Here is a 19,928-nt window from a genome sequence, read left to right as displayed (position 1 = left end):
TGATTTCCAACTAAATTCATAGTGGCCCCCCAAATGAAATAGACCATTGGTCTACTCCAAGTATGCATATCTATATCAGCCATTAAATTTGCAATTATGGTACAGGTGATGACAACAATAATCATAAGAATAAGGCTTATACATTAAAGTATAGCAGTAATAAATGAAAATATACATCCTATGGGACAATCATATATTTTTAAAGATATCTTTTCATATGATGTTCAACATGATCACGTAAGTTATTCAGCTGTTTGAAAATCCACATTTTTTTCAACCGAGTTAAAAGTGTCAAACACCAGGGAATGGATTGCCTCACAATACCTACTAGTTTGTGCATGTCATAATGGATTAGATTGAAACTCCCTTGTTATTTTTTCTCTAGTCTCATTCAGTAAATGCAACAAAGTAAAGTGGAATATGTTGGGTATTCATACTTATCAAAAAAAAAAAAAAAATTGTTAGGTATACATATGTAAGTGAAGTATCACGTTGAATATTAATGATAAGGGTGAGTGGTTAATAAAACATAATTGGACCCAAACCCATAAGCTTAAGCTTTTGGGTCAAGTTGTTCCCTATATGTAATATCAACTACTCAATTGGGTATCGCCCCAACAAAATGCATTCTTACCTGATCAACAAAAACATTTACTGGGAGAGGACTGGGCTTTGGAATTTTTTTTTCCATTTAACTTTAAATTTCAAAGAATTTTGTTAATGGGCACATTGGCAAAATAAAGTTGGAAAATAGCATCTCGAGTTTAGGGTGGAAATCACTCCTCGAGTTTTGATTATTCATTTTCTCATTTCTTCCTTCGTTCTCCATGTGCTTCCTTTTCTCCTTGTACCTCACCCGCGGATTCATCAAATCTCGGCACCAGAGCAACAACCCAAACCCACGAATTCATAATATCTTGGCATCGGAGCAAAAACCCAAACCCAAAAATCATGATCTTGGCACCGGAGCGGCTCCCTAAGCTTGGGTTTGTTGATCTTGGTACCGAAGCGTGCTTGGGTTTAATGTTTTTGTCTGGTATTGTTGTTTGGTTTTGTTGTTTTCTTGGTTTGTCATCTTCGGAAGTGGGTTTGGGGTTTTGAGAGTTAGAGAAATCGTTGGCCATGGTGGTCCAAAGAGAACAGGGCGAAGGGAAAACAGAGAAGGAAAAAATGGAACTCGAGCGTCTAAAACTCAATTTCCACATGGATTTTAGACTCACCTCAGCTATGCCAGTACATAGAACTCGAGTCTTTAGGCTCGAGTTGCTAACGCATACTAACTAACAATATTCTCTCCCAAATGCATGCTAGTTGGAAAATTACCTCCTAGGCTTTGTGCTGAGGAGGAATAAAATAACTTAAATTGCAATTAGTGCAATAGGGTGATCCAAGTTCGTCAAAACAGTAAGAAATAAAAAAACTGGCAGCCAGAATTTCCTGGCATACATCCAGAACGGTTGTGGATCTTCTTCCATATTCTTGTTTTTTTCTTGTTTCTTTATCCATGTTTTTGTATGATTAGTGATTTATATGTTATAAAAATTTCATTGATTTTTGATCACTTCGTTTCATGCATGATTGTTAATGGGGTTTGTCTATTTGAGCTGTTTTCAATGGGGTTATTTCTTTTCTTTTTTTTTAGATTGTTGGGAGAGTGGGGATTTGAACATGGGCATATCAAGAAGTGTCAGTTGAGTGACAAGTTTGCCTTGATCTTGTAGAGGTTTGTTAAATTAGTGGTTTCAATGGAGTTTTGTTAAATTAGTGGCTGTCATTAAGGTTGGCATGCTTTACTTTAAGTGTGGTTTGCATGCTTCACATTGACTTGCTCTCATGGAAAATCATTGAATAAAAAAACTCATGGAGGTTAAGTTTCTGCTAATATAACCATATTGGGTGGTCTTATTAATTTATGGTTTGGGTTAGCTGGGTCAATGTGAAAGAACTGATATGGTATCAATCTGAAAAGTTCTAGACTAGTTCCTAATGAAATGCCCATTTGTTAAATTTGAAGGAAGCCCTGTATTTTATTTTAAGGAAATACTTTCAGTATCAGCAGTAATATAAGTTTGTTGTTGGTTGCTTGAGTGTCTTTTCAAAGTTTCAACTCTAGAAAGCATATGAGTAAAGCTTAAAGAAATTTAATTTGGAAGTGATACTTAATGCTGTCTGTTTGGATTTTTCTGTGAATGTTTTTGTTAAATGGATTTAGCAATGAAACTTAATAGATTTCCTCATCTTATTTGGTTTGCTCTATTAAAAAACCTTGAATTGAATCTTCACAATCAATGCTCAGCAGGTTTATTAATGTGTGAGCTCAAATGCAATCGGTCTATAAGAGTTAGGATTTCATTCTCAACCATGCCAATATAGAATGTTTCCATGAATACACTTCTATAAAAACAATATATTTTAATTAATTACTAGTTTTTATTTGTCACCTTGCATGTTTTGGATTCAATATTTGTTACTGATCTTTGGTTTTCTTTGTTTACCTGTGTATTTTGTTCTGCAGTGATCAAGATGAACAATTCAGACATCATAGATTTATGTAGTGATTATGAAAAGGGAGAATCAAATATCAATCATGGTCAAAAGGAGCTGGGTTAAGTCATAGGGACATCTTGGATTACACAGAATCACTATTAAACCCAAGAATCACCTAGTAAACACCGGATGTGGGACTCAACACACACTTGCACAACACTTACTCAAAAAATCCAATCAAATCTGCTCAATTTGGGGTATCAAATAGGCACCTCCTAAATGGACTTTGATAATATCATAAGACTAGAGACCAAAGATATTGTCAGAATGATTGCTAGTCATATGAAGTGGGCTGTGAAAGTGATAAAAAAAATAATAATAAAAAAAAAAACCTGCTGGACTAGTGTTAAGAAATATAATCGTTCACATGTGTGTTTGCACCATTATGATCGTTTTGATTGTTTATTAAAAGCACTTTATTTTATGCTTTGATTGCAGACTTGAAAAATCATTTGTGTGTAAACCCTGTTTTTCTCAACTCCAATGCAACCTCACATAATTGGCTATTTGGCGGTATGTTTGATTTATAAGTTTCCTTTGATGCACTACATACATCATGTTCATATCTACAACTATAGCAACCACATTATTTTTCCTCAATCTTTTAAATCTGTTTAATCTACTACTGCGATCTTTTTTTTTTTGGTACAGCCATTGCAGAGCTAATTGACAATGCATTTGATGAGGTAGGTTCCTTTCTGTTATCATTTGAACAACTACAGTTTGTCTTGAAATATTCTTATGTTATCAGTGAGGTTACCTTATCCAGAGCTATCTGGCTGGCTGCCTGCTGGGGTTTTAGAGTAAATTTGGACTGCATAGACTCTAATGAGGATATCATAAGGTTCATTGTGCCCCCCCCAGCTCCTCTCTACCTTCTCATGACCAATGGTGAGATTTGGAGATTGAGGAACCATATCATCTTCCAAGAGGGTAATATTGATATCCTAAAATCCATTGAAAATGTGAAATCCAGGTTTGCTGAATATTCCAATCTCTGTCTATGGATAATGTTCTTACCCCTGAACCAAGCTTACCTGTGTGGTTTCCTACACCTCTGGGCTGGAACAAGGTCAACGTGGACGCCGCTCTATCAAGTTCCAAATCTGCTTTAGCTGCGGTAGCTCGGGATCATCGAGGTCATGTGATCAAAGTATGGGGCTCCAATCATTATCATTGCTCCCCGATCCAAGCAGAATCTGCCGCTCTCCTATGGGCAGTTGAGTTTGCCATCCAGGAACAATGGAAGGCTTGTTTTTTTTGAAGGAGATGCGAAGGGTTGCTTCGATACTCTAGCTTCCACTGACCTCTTGCCTGATTGGTCTATTTGCACTGTTATTAATGATATTCGTAGCTTAGTTGCTTCTTTGCCTTTTTTCAAGTTTTGTGGGGCTCAGAGATCATGTAATTCAGCAGCTAAATTTGCTCTTAGCTCTTGTCAGTCCTTCTGTTTTAATAATGGCAATCTTCCTCTCTATATCGAGTCTGTTTTTGAGGTGGATTGCCAAGCTTATAGTTTTGTTTCTGTTTAATGACATTGAAGTTCACCAAAAAAAAAAAAAGGTACTTGGTTCTATGTGGGTTACATTAGTTTCTGTTTTGTGCTTTTGCTTCAGAATTTGATGTAGCTTAACATTCAGTCTTTCATTTAATCATTTTGAAACATCTACTGCCACATTGAAAATAAATAGCTTGATCATAGTGATATAGATGTGATTCTTATAATTTCCTGAGAAAAATGGGGTGCAGGGATCTTTACTTTCGTTTCAAAATTGTGAACTTCAATACCCTTCCTTTTCCGCCCGCGTGGGCAACTTTTTTTTTTTTTTAAATTGTTAAAAAGGAAAATGCATTAAAACTAGAAATTAACAATAGTTTCAAGGCAATGCCTGTTTAGATACAAACCAGAACAATCAAAATCTAACAAAGACTGCAAGCCTTTAGGGGGGTTGTCATACAAGATAAAACTAGAAGATTGCTGAGATCCCATCCTAGCTAGCATATCAGCACTCCTATTAGCTTCTCTATAGCAATGGTTAAAGCAAGTCCAGGAAATTCGGGAAGCCAGCTACCTGCAGTCATCCACAATGGAGGAAATGATTAGGTTAGTATTGTTGGGATTGTTTAGGACTTCAATAATTGCTTTGGCATCCATTTTAATAACAACAGCTGTAAAATTCCTTTCAACACACAAAATTAAACCATCCCTCAAAGCCCATAGCTCAGCTACGAAGCATTGTTTAGAACACCTTGTGTTTTGTTCCCTTCGAAAAGGAAAAGTTAAAGAAAAACAATGTGACAGAGGGCCTACTGATAATCATTCAACAATAAATATCACTATCATTGTCTCAACCACTTACACAAATTGTAAAGCTGGAAAAATATCCAAGTAAATAGTTGTTCATTTCATTATTCAGATCGTACTAATGATCAGAAAAGTAAATGGGAGAAGAAGAAAAGGGAAGAATGTTGTGGAAACAGAATCAAATCTTTTTTTACATCTGCTTTAATTAGTTATGATTGTTGCTTGTTAGTCTCTGTTTTAAAGCTGACTTTATATTTTGATGCAGGTGCAACAACTTAGAAGTGAATGAAAGGGTGTACAGCATGAATACACAAAGATCTAGGTTGAATCAAAATTGATGGACATGGTTGAAGGGGCAAATGTTCCAGAGTTATTTTACTAAAAAAAAAAAAAAATTATATATCTTCATAATAAGAATTTTTGTTCATATATAGGTCGGTGGTATAAAGCAGGTAGCAAAGAAGGTCATGTAGCATACAGAGACTGTACAAGAGTATACAAGTTCCTCATTGATGGATGAAACTTTTATAATGTGCAGGGAAGAACACATTAAATTCCTTCAAATACAGAATTGCAAAGTTTACTAGCCCTTGAGTGTGTACTTTCTTCGTTAGAATTATATACATTTCAATATTTGTTTTGTTAATTAGTAATGAATAATGAGTGTAATAAATGCACAAATTAAGGTGTATTATACTTCATGAAATGATGTCATTACTTTTTATATATTTTTTTCAAAATATAAAATCAAACTGCACACAAACATTAAAAAAGAAAATGCATACATAATCAAATTGAATTTCTGTGTATAAATCAATAATTTTTTCTTTATTTAATTTTGACACTCTTGTTTATCTAGAATTTTTTTTTTCTTCTCAAAAAAAAAAAAATTTTTTTTTTTTTTGGTATAGATTTTTACTTTGGTCAGTGTGGCCGTGAAGTTCTTTATTTAAAAAACAAAAATTATAAGATTTCGAAAAACAAGAACATCCATACTTTTTTTGTGTCTATCTCCATGTAGCTTTTTATCATGTCATATATATATTTATTACGAAAAATCCCTCCCCCAAAACAAAACAAAAAAAATTAAAATCCATCTATTCGTCACTCAATCGACCACAATATGACTGACTGCAAAAGGAATTAAGTACTAAGAAAGAGTGATGGAATATTTCCAAACAATTAATAACAATTGAATTTTTTTTTTTTTTTTTTGGGAGAAACAACACAGATTGAATGTATATATACATATAAGTGGTCCAACTAAAATACACAAGAAAAGCCATGACTCATTGGCAGCCGCTCTCCAAACAATTATCGTCATACTTCAACGTATATTGGTTATTTAAATTCCTTCTTCAAATTTATTATTCCAAGTTTCTTTCTCAAAAAAAGTTTCCAATCTTTTCTTTTCTCCTCAATAAAATATACTATATATATATATGAGAAGAAAAAAAAAGAGTTCAAACCTTTAGTATGAGAAGAAAAAAAAGAGTTTCAAACCTTTAGTCCATTAATTCAACAAAAAAAAAAAAAAAAAAAAACCTTTAGTCCATTATAAATTACTGAATTTATTTCAAGTTTATATAATTCCCTTCCGTCCATTTATTATTAAATTCAATTGCAGAGATGAAAATCATATTCTCATCTACTTATTGACCCTGTTTTGTCTTACGTCAAAGTGAAGAGACACTTGTGAATTAGCGGTGGTTCATTCTCATCTCATCTACAACTGCCCTCAATTTCTTTCGTCAATGGTTAATATTTTATTTTTTTATATATGACAATGTAGACCGTCACAGAGTAATCTATACACTTCTCAATTTGGACTTTTATAGGATACTGTACTTTTCTTTTTCTTTTTTTTAAATGAATATATTATTGTAACATGTTTCTACAATTTAATTTTACAATACTAGTATAATGTAAACTAAGATTTTTCCTTTCAATTTTTCAAATTTAATTTAAACCATAAATTCGATTAATTTCATTTCAAAAAAAGATGAGTCTTTTTTTATTTTACAAACTCTTTGCAAGTAGTTTAATTTTTTTTTATCAAATTTTTAGTTTTCTACTTTATGTTCTACCACCAAACCAATTTTTTTTTTTTTTTTTTCACTTTACAAAGTAAATAAAGATTAAAATGAAATTAAAAAAAAAAATTCAAAACCTTGCTATACAAGTAGAATATAGGGTAAATTACAACTTATTCACCTGTGGTTTGGTTAAAATTAAGTTGTTTACTTGTAATTTGAAATTTGACATTTTACCCACCTGAGGTTAACTCAGTTAGATTTTTGTAACCCACCTCTATTAAAAACAGAACTAAATATGTAATTTTGCTCCACTTTTATGTCTCTTTCCTCCAAAAATACTAAAAACATAAAATACAAGATCAAATAAGATTAAAAAAAAAAAAAGATTCATCAGAAAACTTACATCATGGAATTTCAAACAACTGATAGACAACTTAAATTTCGGTCAAATCTCAAATGGGTAAAGTCATTTACCAACAAAGACAAACAAAAACAAAATAATGTCTTTTTTTAATACTAGGCTAGCAAGGATTTTTTTTTTTTTTTTTTTTTTTTGTTGTTGTTGTTGTTGTTGTTGAAGTTAGAGCATTCACATTGGTGGTGCTAAAAATTTTAGCTTTTAATACATCAAAAAGTTACTTTATCTATTTCACCACCTCACTTTACAATACATCCAATATCAAATTTTTTTTTTTTTTTTTTAACTTCATCTAAAATAATATAAACAATTCATTAAAATAATATTCTTAATAAAATATAGAGCTAAGTTCAAGTTACACTTGGTGTAACTTTAAGAAATGTTACACCACTCAATATTTTTTAATTGGATGCGAATATTGACAAATCCACGGTTAGATTACATTATCTTCGTATATTCTTTATACTTGCAAAATTTCAAAGTAATCAAAAATTAATATCCATGTCATCAATCAATTGTTAAAATTCAAATTTTTGTAATTTAAAATAATGCATAAAGATGAGTTTATAGATCAAATGGTAAATAACATTTGATTGATATGAAAATTGGCAAGAATGTTAAGAATATATAGAACATGTAATTCAATGGTTGGATTTTCAAAATATCAATTCAATAACAAGTTATTGGATGGTGTAACATTGCTTAGAGTTACACCAAGTGTAATTTGAACCTAACTCTAAAATATATTGTATTTTATTTTTAACAACTTGCTACAGTCAACTGGTATTTATACCAGTTTATTGTAGTTGCAAAAAAAACTAGCTTTAGTTTCTCCAATAACATATGATTTTTTGGTTCTTTGATGGTAAAATAGTTTTTTTTTTTTTTACTAAAATACAATCACTATTGTAAATATTTTTATTATTTTTATTAAGTTTTTTGGTTAGATAATTATTATTTGGGTGAGGCTAGTTAGACTTACGGTAGAAAAATAGGACTAAGGCTTTAGAAGGAGGTCTAACTACCAAAAAAAATATTATAACTAAAGAAAAAAAAAATTTTGGGCCCGGGGGCCGGGTCCTGCTCTAGAATATAAAGTGAAACGTAAAAAGTTGGCAAAGCTTACTTTTTATTTTTTAGTTGACGAAGCATCTTCATTCATAAAAAATACGTAAGTGTCTACAGCGGACCAATATGAAAATTAATTACAATTGGTTAATATAACAGTCGTGAAAAACTGTCTCTGATATTATTATTGTCTATATTTGTCAAGAATTATGGATCACTTGTAGATGGTGCACATACCAAATAATTTCTGAATCATTCTCAAAAAAAAAAAAAAAAAAAAAATTCTGAATCGAGTAGAACCTCACTGAGATGAACCTCCATCTCATACTAGTTGCGTATTAAGAAAGAAGAAGAAAAAAAAAAAAAAACTCTATATAGTAGCCACCAAATTTATTCACTAGCTACACGAACATATATTGAATATCCACCTCCAAATCTTTTTTAATTAATCTTCCATGGAATCACAAACAACAATGCCACCACCACCACCTCCTCCTTTCTCATCATTACCAGTAGATGAGAACCAAAAAGCCACCGAATTCCGAGTTTTCTCAATATCCAAACCTCACATGCTAGCTTTCCACCTTGCATGGCTTTCACTCTTTTCATGCTTCTTCTCAACTTTTTCAATCCCACCTCTCCTCCCCATCATCCGTGCTGACCTTAACCTCACCGACGCCGATATAGGCCACGCCGGAATAGCCTCCTTCATCGGCTCAATCTTCTCTCGCCTCGCCATGGGGCCAGTGTGTGACCTATTAGGACCACGTATTGCCTCAGCCACCCTCTCTCTTCTCACTGCACCTATCGTTCTTGCCACAAGTCTAGTCTCATCACCTCAGTCCTTCATTCTCATTCGGTTCCTTCTAGGTTTCTCCTTAGCAAACTTCGTTGCCAACCAGTTTTGGATGAGCTCCATGTTCTCTACCAACGTTGTTGGCCTTGCTAATGGTGTTGCAGCTGGTTGGGCTAACATGGGTGCTGGTTTAACACAATTAGTCATGCCATTTCTATACAACATCCTTATAAAATATTTCAACATAGTACCTTTTACAGCTTGGCGTGTTATTTTTATAGTACCTGCTACATTTCAAGTAATAACAGCTATAATGGTGTTAGTATATGGCCAGGACTTCCCTACCTGTAACTATAGAAAAGGTCGTACTCAATACACAAAACAAACCCAGGAAGAGAATTTACTCAGGATTCTTTTTCGTGGATTAAGGAATTATAGAGGGTGGATTTTAGCACTAACATATGGGTATTGTTTTGGAGTAGAGTTGACAACTGATAATGTTATAGCACAATATTTCTATGATAGGTTTGATGTGGATCTTCAATTAGCTGGGACTATAGCAGCTAGTTTTGGAATGGCTAATCTATTTTCGAGACCAATAGGAGGAGTGATTTCTGATAAGATGGGGAAGAGGTTTGGGATGAGAGGGAGGTTGTGGGGGTTGTGGGTGGTGCAAACTGTGGCTGGCTTGTTGTGTGTGTTGCTCGGACGAATCAACTCTCTGTGGGGTTCCATTGTTGTGATGTGTGGCTTCTCTGTGTTTGTCCAAGCGGCTAGTGGCCTCACGTTTGGCGTGGTTCCTTTTGTTTCCCAAAGGTAAGTTGGTCATCATTAAACTCCATGCTTTTGTAGCCAGTTGAAAAAAATTGTGTTTCCCATAGGTCATGACACAGAAATCAAAAATATAACATGACAAACAATTTTCACAGCATGCGATTAAAGCTCTATTGTATTTTCATGAACTTATTGCTCATTATTTTCATTATACATTAATCACAACAATATTATATCCATAAACTCATTGAAAATATACTGGGACAATTATTGTTTTGGCTAGCTCCTAATTATGTGGCTATGTAGTTTAGCTTATAAGCATATTTTCAAAGTAAAAGAAGAACTTTTTTTAAAGTCTCGCATCTTTTTAGGTATAGTTACACTTTTGTCTTGACTTATAATCAAACAAAGTAAATCGATGAGAATACGCTTTGAGATTAAATTGTGTCTCTTAACAATGATGATGTCAATTTAATTCCTAAAATTTCAAAAATTGTTCTAGTGAAATGTGTAAATTGCATATCTTTCAAACACTTTAATCTAGTATTAATAAAAATATAACTTATTTTAGGTTGAATTACTAGATTTCTAAGAAGAAAAGTGCAGCCAAAATCATGCAGACAAAATCAATATAACTAGTGGAAAAAAAAAAAAAAAAAAATTTAGTTTTAGCACAATTTATGGCCTACATCACTACAATAGTAACATGTCTGAATTGATGCTAACCCAAATAAATCTTAAGAAATATCTAGTGAAATAAAAGTAACCAATTCAATTTATCACTGTCTCTTTCGAATACAAAATTCACAGAACAAATCTATGTCGTTACGTGGTAGGTTAAAAAAATAGACTGTGACATGTCGAGTAGGTAGATGACGGCAAGTCATGAGTCATTATTTCTATGGGCTCCACTCACGCCCCAATAATGCTGGCCCTATGTGTTAGATTAAGATACGAGGACCTATGCCACTTTTTGTTTGTCTATATATGTCTAATGTTTTTACCAAATATATATATATATATATATGTGTGTGTGTGTGTGTGTGTGTGTAACGTGAATGAGAACATTCATGACTTTTGTTTTGTATTAATCATTGCACCTCCTCTTCTTTTTCTTGCTAAATATCATATTTAGCTTTGTCGACAAAAGAGGTGTGATAGTTATATAACTGTGTTTATATAAACAGTTAGAAAATTGTGTTTTGGATTTAAAATGAATGTTTGTAAAAAAAAAAAAAAACTATAAAAAATTGTGATTATAAAATAAAATTTTGAGTTTTAAAAACCCTCTTTAAATCTTCCAAAATGTTTAACCAAATGGACCTAATAAATATATATAACATAGTTGAAAGCACGATTTCAATTATCAAAACACTCAACAATTTCATTATTTCATAATTATAACTTAAACATATAATACGATTTTCTTTAGAATGTGTACGACAATATATAACTTAAAGTATCAAACAATAATTATATAACTTAGGGTATATAACAATAATTAGCGGTGATGCAATAGTTTGATAATATGCTGTTTTGCAGGTCACTAGGAGTCATATCAGGGATGACAGGGAGCGGAGGGACTGTGGGGGCAGTGGTGACACAGCTATTATTGTTTTCAGGCTCTAAATTCTCAAAGCAAACTAGCATTTCTCTAATGGGTATGATGATGATCGTGTGTACACTTCCAATCACACTAATTTACTTCCCTCAATGGGGTGGGATGCTTTGTGGTCCGTCCTTTGATCTCGAGAAAGCTATTGAGGATTATCATCTGCTTGAATAATGTATCGGTTGGGGTGAAAAATCAGTATGGGTTTCAATTGTTTAAGCCAGTAGTTCGTTCCTTGATCATCAAGTTGGTAAAGTGGCACAGAATAATTCATTTTTTTAAGCCACTGACAACATTAATGTAATTATGACAAATAGGATTGTCAACTTAAATTGCTTATACAGGAACGAAAGTAAATTCTTAGACCACGTGAAATAGTCTATAGAATCACTGTCCATTCGAAAGGATGTTTACGGTTGAAGAAATCGCTAATAGTAATGGAATACTCCCTAACCAGACCATTTTTGTTTTTACATTTGCCATGTACTCGTGATAAGGAGATATTCCCTTGACACAACCCTTACTTTCAGAAAAAACTTTCCTCTAACTAGTTTGAGGCAAATTCATCCAAAAAATTCATCCAACTCACTACATGACAATTGATTAAATCATAAGGAGAGGGTATTCACTTGTAATAACCATACCACAACTTCTTTAGGAAAAAGTTCTCCAATTCCAACCCGTGACATTAAAACCACTTACATGTATTTTTAGTTACATAGCCTATTTAATGAATTACATGACTTATTTAAGTAATTCATTTGGATGGCTTGTAATAAGTTGGAGGAGATTAAACTTAAACTTTGTCACTTTTGAAATCCAAGTTTTATCGTAGGAAGCCATTAAAATCCAACTCTTATTACAGGAAGCCAACATTTAGTTGCTCACCCAACTTTTATCCAGAAGCAGGGAGGAGATACAGCCATACAGGTGCCTTGAATAACATGCATGGCGGGCTACGTGTTTTTTAAAGGTTTCCACCATGTATTTTGTTTAAAGCTGCATAGCCTGTGGGTCAGTCTAAGTGTCTAACTGCAGCTTTTATATCAAACTTTTTTGTACTCTGTTATGCAGTTTCAATCCAACAAAAATTCTATCCCTTATTAAAAGGGAAAAAAAATACCACTTTTATTAAATAGTATAGAGTTACCTATGTGAAAATTTTACTTCCATGTCAATTTGGGCATTATGAGTTTCTATTGGAATCAACGGTGAAGAACTTCCATGTCAAGTGAGAATTATGAGCTTCTCTATTGGTATCAACTGTGAAGAACTGTGGATAATATCAAAGTCTACGACAGAAGGGGTAAAGAAACAGAGAACAAAAACAAGTGTTTACGAAACAGTTAATTCATAAATTGCGTCATGGCTGATGCAAAAGGGTATCATTGATTCATTGGTCCAAAAATAACCTGTACACGTGTTCCTATTCCTCTCTCTTCATTTAGAATCAACTATGAATTATGCAAGTCGGTACTTGCGCTATCACAAGTTCACAACTGAATTATGGTATATGCAATGGGACAAATTATCTTTCAGTGTCAGACTATAGCAGTTCTTTCTCTCAATAAGAATATTGATGCTAGGCTGTATGATGATGACTTCATGAAAAATTGTGAGCTACTCTTGATCTTTGAATAGGAATTCTGGAAGATTCAACACCCCTAGAGAAGGAAACAAATTAGTGAACTTTATTGACAATAATGTCCATCAAATGTCCTCAATTTTCAATCACTTATCATGCACCTAAAGATTTAGCTTTATTCTTACTTCTGAATTCACACACACAGACAAAAGTGAACCATGAGTAAGGAATCAAAACCAACTGCAGTGGAAGGAAAAAAAACAAAATATTTCCAGAAAAGTTCATTCAGAGATTGCATCATGGCAAATGCAAGGATATGGGTGCTACACCTAGAGTTCCTTAATTGAATTCAATTGTATGGTCGTATTGACCAATACAATGAAAAAAGTGTTGTTATGTTTTTCAAGGATAATTAAATTCTACCATGTGGTTCATTGATCCCATATGGTTGAATTTAATTGGGGAACCTAAAGTACAGTATCTAAGTAGCTGTACCAAAGTTTTACTCGAACGATATCATTGGTCCGAACTTTAAGCCCCTAACTCATGTTACAATTCCGGTACAGAGAGTGACCATTGTTTTGCTATCTTTCATTAGAAGTTTCCTACAAGATATTTGCATTTTCCATCTATTAACTTGACTAAAAATGAAAAACAAAAGTCTTCCAAAGATATATAGAAGGAAGGAGTAACAAAGGATGTCTTTCATTCGATGGAACTACCCTAAAGCTAAAGATTATTACTTGCGTACAGAAGCAGATAAATTTAACCATAGTTAAATTACCTTTTTAGTTGTTTTCTGAATAATGCTTCAAAGCTCCATTTCTAATAAAAGAAAAAGTACCCTGATAAAAATTGTTGGCAAAGTCCACCAGCCACCCAGAATTCCAACCAAAGAGATCGTTTCTTCTTTTAGTTCAACTTTAGCAAGGCAGAGAAGCTTATAGTCTTGTACTTCAACCTTTTTGGCATATAATGACTGCAAAGCAAAAGACCACCACCAATTGTTACATGTAGGTAAAAGCAACCTATGTAAGGGCAGTACTTTACTAAGACCTAAATTCAAGACACCCAAATGAGACTTAAGTTGAACCCCCTTATTTTTATCCTGAGCTAATAATTTGTTTGCTCCATCCTATTTTCAATTATTGAATTCCATCGTAAATTGTAATGGACTGGAGTGCATGCAACTGATTGACATGTCAATTTGAATAAGATTCCATGAATGATTGCCCTGGACAAACTGGCAGATGATCAGATTATATGCCAATAGTGACAGGTGAGATATAGGTATGCAATGAATACACAAGTGGCTATAAGAAACCGCTGCAAGACAAGCGTCGGAAATAGAAATTTTAGGAAACAAATCATGTGGTAGTATTTTTTTTCCCTCTCTTTCCTTATAAGTACATTATGTGGTCGTCTCTCATGGCCAGCTGGGAAATACACTATCATCAATTGGGCATATGAATTGGTGTTTTCATTGGTGGAGCCAACTACCCTCAATTACGAAGTTGAACTTGCAGTTAAACTAAACAATCCCTAGTGTCTAAAAAACCTGACACTAGGTGCTGTATAATGAACTCCCTAAACAACATTTACATACCATAAAAACTAAAGATCCAGGCTGTGAGACATGTAATGCAGCAAGTATTAAAAGAAATATAATGAAAACTGATCACACCTTAACTTTATACAAGTGAGGTTCTTGGCGCATAGATTGTTGACATAGCTGCAACATGTAAAGTTTGGAGTCAAGAGCTTACAGAGGAATAGTCATTCATAGAATCTATATAGCAGTAATTTTTTATCTTTGTATTTGAAAATATACATCCTATGGGACAAGCATATATTGATTCAAAGATATCTTTTCATATGATGTTCAACATGATCACGTAAGTTATTCAGCTGTTTGAAAATCCACATTTTTTTCAACCGAGTTATAGTATTAAACACCAGTAGATAGATTGCCTCACAATAACTACTAGTTTGTGCATGTCATAACAGATTAGACTGAGACTCCCTTATTACTTTTTCTTAAGTCTCAATCAATAAATGCAACAAAGTAAAGTGGAATGTGTTGGGTATACATGTGTGAGTGAAGTCTCATATTGAATACTAATGATAAGGGTGAGTGGTTAATAAAGCATAGTTGGGCCCAAACCCATAGGCTTAAACTTTTGGGTCAAGTGGTTCCCTATATGTAATATCAACTACTCAATTGGGTCTCTCCCCAATAGAATGCATCCTCACCTGATCAACAAAAACATATACTGAGAGAGGACTGGGCTTTGTGCTGAGGAGGAATAAAATAACTTCAATTGTGATTAGTGCAATAGGGTGATCCAAGTTCGTCAAAACAGTAAGAAAGAAAAAAACCGGCAGCCAGAATTTCCTGGCATACATCCAGAACGGTTGTGGATCTTCTTCCGCATCAGAATCATCCAAGAAGTGGTGATCATCTAGTAAAATATCATGACCTGGATAGTTGACAATTTGAGATTTAAAGCATGGACTATGCATACAGGTACTTTAAATTCACACAAAAACTCCCACAATACTAGCTGACATATTTTGCTCACCATCCATAGCATAAGCAATACGAGGCCAAAAACTTTTTGATCCAAGTACAATGGACACACCAAAAATGCTTCCAATACTTAATTTACTCCCTGAAGAATCTCATCACGAAAACCATATTACAAATAGCATTGGTTGCATATTAAACAAATAAAATAATGAGGCATACATTGCATTAGTAAGGACATAAAAAGCTTAAAAATTTACAACTTCAACATAAGTTAATAAGCAAAGTAGAAGTCCCATAAAGTAATTATATTACAACTCTTAATGGTATAGCATTTATACACTAGATTTACATAATAGCACCACACTAAAGTGGGCAGTTTTGTGTGCGTTTTTGTGAGGGTGAGAGGGGTGGGGGGGAGGGCAGCAGCATGGGGGAAGATTTTGACGAAAGATAATCTTAGAAAGAGAAGAATCACACTAGCAGACTGGTGCTGTTCATGTAGGTGTAGTGGGGAGTCAATGGATAATTTGTTACTTCATTGTAATTTTGCCTTTTCATTTTGGGGGATGTATTTTATCTTTTTGGAGTCAATTGAGTGATGCCACATAGAGTATTTGATTTACTGGTTGGGTGGAGGAATTGGTTCGGTAAATGCTTGTCTGCTATGTGGAATTTAGCTCCTTTGTGTTTGTTGTGGCTTTTGTGGCATGAGTGGAATTCTCATACCATCAAAAATATGGAACGTTCGTAGAGGAGTTGAGGCTTTCAGTTCTTAGATTACTCAGTAAATGGTCCACTACCCTAGGTTTTAGCACCAGTGATTTTATCGATGACTTTGCTGATCCGATATCCTTTATTTGTAATTCTTAAGATACAATTCTTTAGACTATCTTGCTCTTTGTATTGTTAATGAAATAGTTTGTTTTTTTGGAGTGTAATTTTTTACTTATCAGAAAAAATAACAGCACCACACTAAATGGATGCACTAACAATAATACCACATGACTATCTCATATTGTAAAACCATTACTTTAAAAGAAACTCCCTTCCCAGCTAATGAGCTCTAGATCAATTGGCACCTTCTCCTCTTGCAAGAGTTAGGTGGAGGGTGAGGTCGAGCATTCAAAACCCATTGGGTGGGTGTAACTTACCAAATTGTTATATGCTTAGCAATTCTTTCAAGTAGGCGTAGACTATATCACATTTCATTGGAAAACAAGGAAATCAAACTTATATACTCAATAGAATGAAACAGAATACTCTAGCATAAGTTACAAGTTCTATTATCCAGGCACAAACACAAGCATTATCTAACAGCACAAAAACAAAAGCTAAACATGATGGGAACTATATTATACCCAAAAAAAATCACCTTTCAGATTGTAAACATGGTAATTTCAACTAAAAAAAACTTATATTAGCAACACACCCATGTTTAAGCTCAATTTCAAACATCTACATAAAGTAGCAAATTGTTAATTATGCAAAGCCTAAGCCTTCAAAATGAAAAACCCAGATACAGAACCTCAAGATTTTGCATTAATGAAACAAATTAACATCTAAACAGAACCACAGTAAGAGTTTCTTACCTGAAAAGCAGAAATATTTTCTTTGTGTATATAATTTAGAATGAAATGTTGAGGCATAGTTGCGAAGAACAGGTTCAAGGCCCTTTATTGACATCTTCAAAGGCTCAAATTTGGCATAGACTATAAAAGCAATATGGCACACAAAGAATATAAGAAAAAATAGATAAATTCAAAAAATTCAAACTTTTGCTTGTGAAAATTCAAACACAGAGAGAGGGGCTTACAGAACTTTCTAGAATGAGAGATTGGTGGAGAAGAAGAGGTTATTGCAGTGAGAGATTGTCTAATTGGATGAAGAAATTTGATTGTGTGCGCCATTTTTTCACTGTGTTGTTATTGTGATCATCATTTCTGCCTGTGAAGACTAAAGTTGAACTCAAGCTCGGAAATGGATCTTTCGGACCATGGAAGCGAATCTACCTTAAGCAAAACATGGGAACCGCCGTCGTTTTGTCTTTCCAAAATCCCATAAAAACTTTTTTTTTATTTTATTTTTTTATTTTTGCCTTTTCCCAAAATCCCATAAAACTTTTTTTTTATTTATTAAATTTTAGGTTATAATGAAATTCACAACTTCTAAGTTTTTTTTTTTTTTTTTTTTAATATGCAAACATTCAATAGACTTTCATTAAAAGGACACTAAGTCCAAACCAGATACATCTTTGATCACTTGACAATGACATTCTAGGATGGGTGGAGTGTCCTCCACCCACACAATACTGTCATTTACAAGTTTGGCATTTCTAGCCATCAAATGGGCGGCACAATTGCCGGTCCTACAGACATGAGAAACGTGCCACGCCTGGACATTGAGACTCCACCTCTGGAATCCTTCAATAATCATCTGAATCGAGCTTGGGGGGGAGCAGCGACCAGCCAGAGCATCTGTCACCATCTTCGCGTCACCTTCCAATACAATATTCCTCAAACCGAGATCTCCAGTCAGCTGAATTCCCTCCTCAAAGGCCTTTGCTTCCACTTCCAGCGCTCCTAAGGGTAATTCCAGCTTCTTACTCATAGCTCCCATGAGAAGACCCCTTTCATTTCTGATCACAACTCCTATTCCACAGCTACCCAACTCTTTAAACACCACTCCATCAACATTACTTTAAACCACCCTTCACGAGGAGGACTCCATCCTACTATTCTCGGTGGTGCTCTCTGTCTTGGAACTTCCTGCTGCCCCTTAAAGTCCTCAACCAGAGCATTTACTTCAGAGACTATCTCCTTTGCTTGTTTAATCTTGCCTTCAAACTTTGCAGCATTTCTATTCTTCCATATACACCATGCTGTACACGCTAAGCGCTCCCACTCTATCTCCTTCCGGTCCTCCCAAATTTTCCATATTATATCAATAAAATCTATATGAGGATGACTCACCTTGGGCAATAGCAGCTTTGTTGCCTTCCAAACAGCCTCTGCTATCCAACAATCCCATAGAGCATGTCCCGAAGATTCACTCAGCCCACAAAACACACATTTATCCTCCGTAGTCACCTTTCGCCTCCTGAGACAATAGTTTGTAGGGAGTATGTTTTTACAGGCCCTCCACATAAAGAGTTTAACTTTGCTTGGGCAATTTAAACCCCAAATGGCCTTCCAAAACTCTTTCTTTCTTCTCGGGTTTGACACCTCACACCCTGCTCCTCTACCTCTGTTTTCGGTCAGCCACCTTAATGCTACCTGATATGCACTTTTAACCAAGAAGTCACCTTTTTTCAACCAAGCCCAAATCAGTGCATCCTCCAGGAAACCAGGACTTATTGGAATACTCAAGATTGCCTCCGCTTCATAAGGTAAGAAAACATTCTTTACTGCATTAATATCCCAGCACCCTGATTCACGGTTAAGGAGGGTCTCCACTAGTTCACCCTCAAAGTTTTGGAGCTTAGGACATGCAACCATGAAAGAATTTGGGATTGGGATCCACCTATCTGCCCATATTTTCGTTTTTTGCCCATTCCCAATATTCCATTTCAAGCCTCTCCGGAGAACTTCTTTTGCATCCATCAAACTCCTCCAAGTATACGACGGTTTCTTACCAATTTGAGCCTCCAGAAAATTGGAATTCGGAAAATACTTAGCTTTCAAAACTCTATGGGCAAGGGACTCAGTGTTTTGAATAAGCCTCCACCCTTGTTTTGCAAGCAAAGCAAGGTTAAAAGCTTTAAGATCCTTGAAACCCATCCCCCCCTCAGCTTTGGGTGTACACATCTTCTCCCAAGCTAGCCATGCTAGTTTTCTTTCCTTGTCCCGTTGGCCCCACCAAAAGTTTCTAATCAAAGAATTAAGCTCATTACACAAAGAATCCGGGAGTTTAAAACAGTACATAGTGTACATAGGAGTAGCTTGGGCAACCGCCTTTATAAGGATTTCCCGACCAGCCATAGTTAGCAACTTCCCCTTCCAACCCGCAACTTTATGACCAACCTGGTCCAGGATATGATGGAAGGCTTTCTTTTTTCCCCTCCCCACCAAAGGGGGCAGCCCCAAGTATCGCTCATGCTGGTGGATGACCTGGGCCCCAAACATGTCCTTCACTTCTTCTTTAACCTCCTCACTTGTATTCTTGCTGAAAAAGAAAGAAGTCTTCTCTCTGTTTAGCTTCTGCCCCGACTCCCTTTCATACACCTCAAGAATTTTTGTAACTCTAGCTCCTTCCTCTTTA

At 34.6% G+C, this 19,928-nt stretch overlaps 2 protein-coding genes across 4 annotated transcripts; one reads left to right on the top strand and one right to left on the bottom strand.

The window, feature by feature from the left end:
• The first annotated feature begins 8,665 nt into the window (after positions 1–8,665).
• LOC115976615 (high affinity nitrate transporter 2.7) lies at positions 8,666–12,012 on the top strand. The gene is made up of 2 exons (XM_031098025.1): positions 8,666–9,986; positions 11,487–12,012. Exons 1-2 carry the CDS (start codon positions 8,830–8,832, stop codon positions 11,728–11,730), a joined length of 1,401 nt encoding a protein of 466 aa, XP_030953885.1. The 5' UTR covers positions 8,666–8,829; the 3' UTR covers positions 11,731–12,012.
• An 878-nt stretch (positions 12,013–12,890) lies between these two features.
• On the bottom strand, positions 12,891–17,728 carry LOC115976612. 3 transcript variants are annotated; one of them, XM_031098014.1, is made up of 7 exons: positions 17,485–17,728; positions 17,261–17,380; positions 15,724–15,813; positions 15,395–15,621; positions 14,826–14,873; positions 13,926–14,120; positions 12,891–13,220 (listed from the first exon to the last, which is right to left on the bottom strand). In XM_031098014.1, exons 1-6 carry the CDS (start codon positions 17,576–17,578, stop codon positions 13,953–13,955), a joined length of 747 nt encoding a protein of 248 aa, XP_030953874.1. In that variant the 5' UTR covers positions 17,579–17,728; the 3' UTR covers positions 12,891–13,220; positions 13,926–13,952. The 3 variants fall into 3 exon arrangements, with proteins under 3 accessions (XP_030953874.1, XP_030953875.1, XP_030953876.1); XM_031098015.1 differs by having other exon boundaries at positions 13,986–14,120; XM_031098016.1 differs by having other exon boundaries at positions 17,490–17,577.
• Positions 17,729–19,928: the final 2,200 nt, after the last annotated feature.

Source organism: Quercus lobata, chromosome 2 (assembly GCF_001633185.2).
Source record: "Quercus lobata isolate SW786 chromosome 2, ValleyOak3.0 Primary Assembly, whole genome shotgun sequence".
NCBI classification, from domain to species: Eukaryota; Viridiplantae; Streptophyta; class Magnoliopsida; order Fagales; family Fagaceae; genus Quercus; species Quercus lobata.
This window is presented reverse-complemented; position numbering and strand designations above follow the sequence as displayed.